This window comes from Condylura cristata, unplaced genomic scaffold, assembly GCF_000260355.1.
Source record: "Condylura cristata isolate star-nosed mole 26May11 unplaced genomic scaffold, ConCri1.0 scaffold00016, whole genome shotgun sequence".
Taxonomy (NCBI): Eukaryota; Metazoa; Chordata; class Mammalia; order Eulipotyphla; family Talpidae; genus Condylura; species Condylura cristata.
In genome coordinates this window covers 6,193,079-6,195,080 of record NW_004567117.1, presented here as the reverse complement: position 1 = coordinate 6,195,080, position 2,002 = coordinate 6,193,079, and the positions used below count along the sequence as shown (strand labels likewise).

General features: G+C 47.1%; 1 protein-coding gene across 1 annotated transcript in view; it reads right to left on the bottom strand.

The window, feature by feature from the left end:
• The window catches only part of LAMA1 (laminin, alpha 1), a 137,846-nt gene that overhangs the window by 64,822 nt on the left and 71,022 nt on the right, over positions 1-2,002 (bottom strand). Inside the window, exons 20-22 of the mRNA XM_012725774.1 lie at positions 1,463-1,569; positions 1,046-1,226; positions 346-482 (exon numbers count right to left, since the gene is read on the bottom strand). Coding sequence (XP_012581228.1) covers positions 346-482; positions 1,046-1,226; positions 1,463-1,569 — 425 coding nt within the window. The remainder of the gene's footprint in view (positions 1-345; positions 483-1,045; positions 1,227-1,462; positions 1,570-2,002) is intronic.

Below are 2,002 nucleotides of genomic sequence, written 5' to 3'. Positions count from 1 at the left end.
GTTTGTATTTGGAGAAAGTTACATAGAAAACCCAAATCCTAGAAGGTTGGCCATAACCACCTATAAGGGGATTTGTGTCTTTCTCCTGAAAGATGGTGTCCAGGAGATAATATAGTCTTAAGGGACTGAAATAAAATTTGATCCATTCATTACTCACAAAGTTTCTTGATAAAAGCAACTCAGAATAATGTATGTCAAGGGCACTGATTCTTCTACGTTGAGCCCCCTCATCCACACCCAGATGTAACTATCTACCATAAATATGAGGTAAAACCAAGCAAAGAACAGGGAGTGGAACTTGCTGTGGTAAAGCGGGTCTCAGAGGAGCTCAAGGACAGCACCCACCTGGCAGCCGAGTTCTAGGTTGTGGCCCCAGTATCCAGCTTCACATTCTCCACAGGCCGCACCTCGGGTGTGGGGAGGGCAGATGCAGTCCCCGGAGGCGGGGTCACAGATGTTCCCAGTGTGCTCACAGTCACAGGCTACAGAGAGAGCACATGGTGTGCAGGACAGGTTGACAGAGGAAAGACAAGAGTCCGTGCTGCAAGTTCGTTCCCTTTCATGAACAATCTAACTCATTTCCCTAGTTCTTAAAGATTCACCCTTCCATGTCTCCTGGGAGTTTGGTTTTCATCAGGATGGACTGGGAGAAGGGAAAAGATTGGGAAGACCTCCACAGCAGGGAAATTTCTATTTACTGAACACTTATTATACACCTGATGCCCTTTTAAAGGACTTTACGCACAGCCTTCAAAACAACTCTGCAGGGAGATTAAAATTAGCATCTCTATTTTGCAGATAAGGAACCTACAGCTAAGAGATGCTAAATGATCAACCTAAATGCACAGTGGGTGAGCACAATGAAAGCTTGTAGTGGGACCCAGAATAGGGACCAGGAAATTGAATAAAATCATGCATTTGAATGAAATCATGCATGTCTAGGGAGAGAAAAAGTAAAGGAACTTAACAGAATTAGAGACAGAGGGCTATTCCACAGAAAGGCTGGGATTAGTACATGGTATGGAGAAATAGATTCAGCACTTACGTGTACAGCCCCCATCCTGGAATGCGTAGAAACCCCGAGCACACCTGTCGCACCTGTCCCCAGCAACCCCCGGGATGCAGTGACAACAGCCTTCCTCCGAGCAGTCGTCCGACATGGAGCCCAATGAGCTGCAGTTACACGGCAAGCAGCCATGCCCTGTGGCCAAGCCATAATAGCCGTGCTGTTCCGCATGGAGGTGAGGGAGAGGGGAAGACGGGAGGGGCGAGGGGAGGGGAAGGAGGAGGGGAGGAGAAAGAAGCCAAAATGCATTTTAGTCAGTAACAATATACCCTAGAATGCTTTCCAAATCAAACATAGGATGTTTCATTGACTTGTAAAGTGAACCAAGCTCAAGGCGTCAGTTACAGACTTCACTGACACATGCTTGACTGGTACCAATGATCATGGGCTTCTTACCAAGCACTGGTCACACTGCTGTCCAGTCACATGTGGTCTGCAGTCACAGAGGCCAGTCTCATGGTGGCACACTCCGGAAAGGGAGCCCTCTCCATGGCATTCACAAGCTAACAAACACACAACAGACAAATGAGTGTCCATTTCTATGGATGATTATAGCAAGATCCCTTAGTCCCCCAAAGGGAAAAAAAAATTAAACATTCACCTTTCAAACCACAAAGCTAACGAAAATATTTTTCAGTAACTAAATTTCTGAAGAATAAGCTGTGATAGGGTTAGTGGAGAAACCAGCACATCTTGGTCAGTCATTCTGGAGTCCCATGCTTCCTTCAGGACTTAGGTCAAGTGACCCTTTCCCTGAGTGCAGCCCTGACTGTCCTGGCACATGGGTGTAGCCTCCTTCCTGCCTCACAAAACTGCACACCCAACATGCTGGCCACTGTCCTTTGTGTCTCCCGAAAGAGCCCTGGGGTGTAACTGAAGCAAAAGGGGATGAAATGCACTGGAAATAGAAACCTGAGCTGACCGTTTGACAGCTTG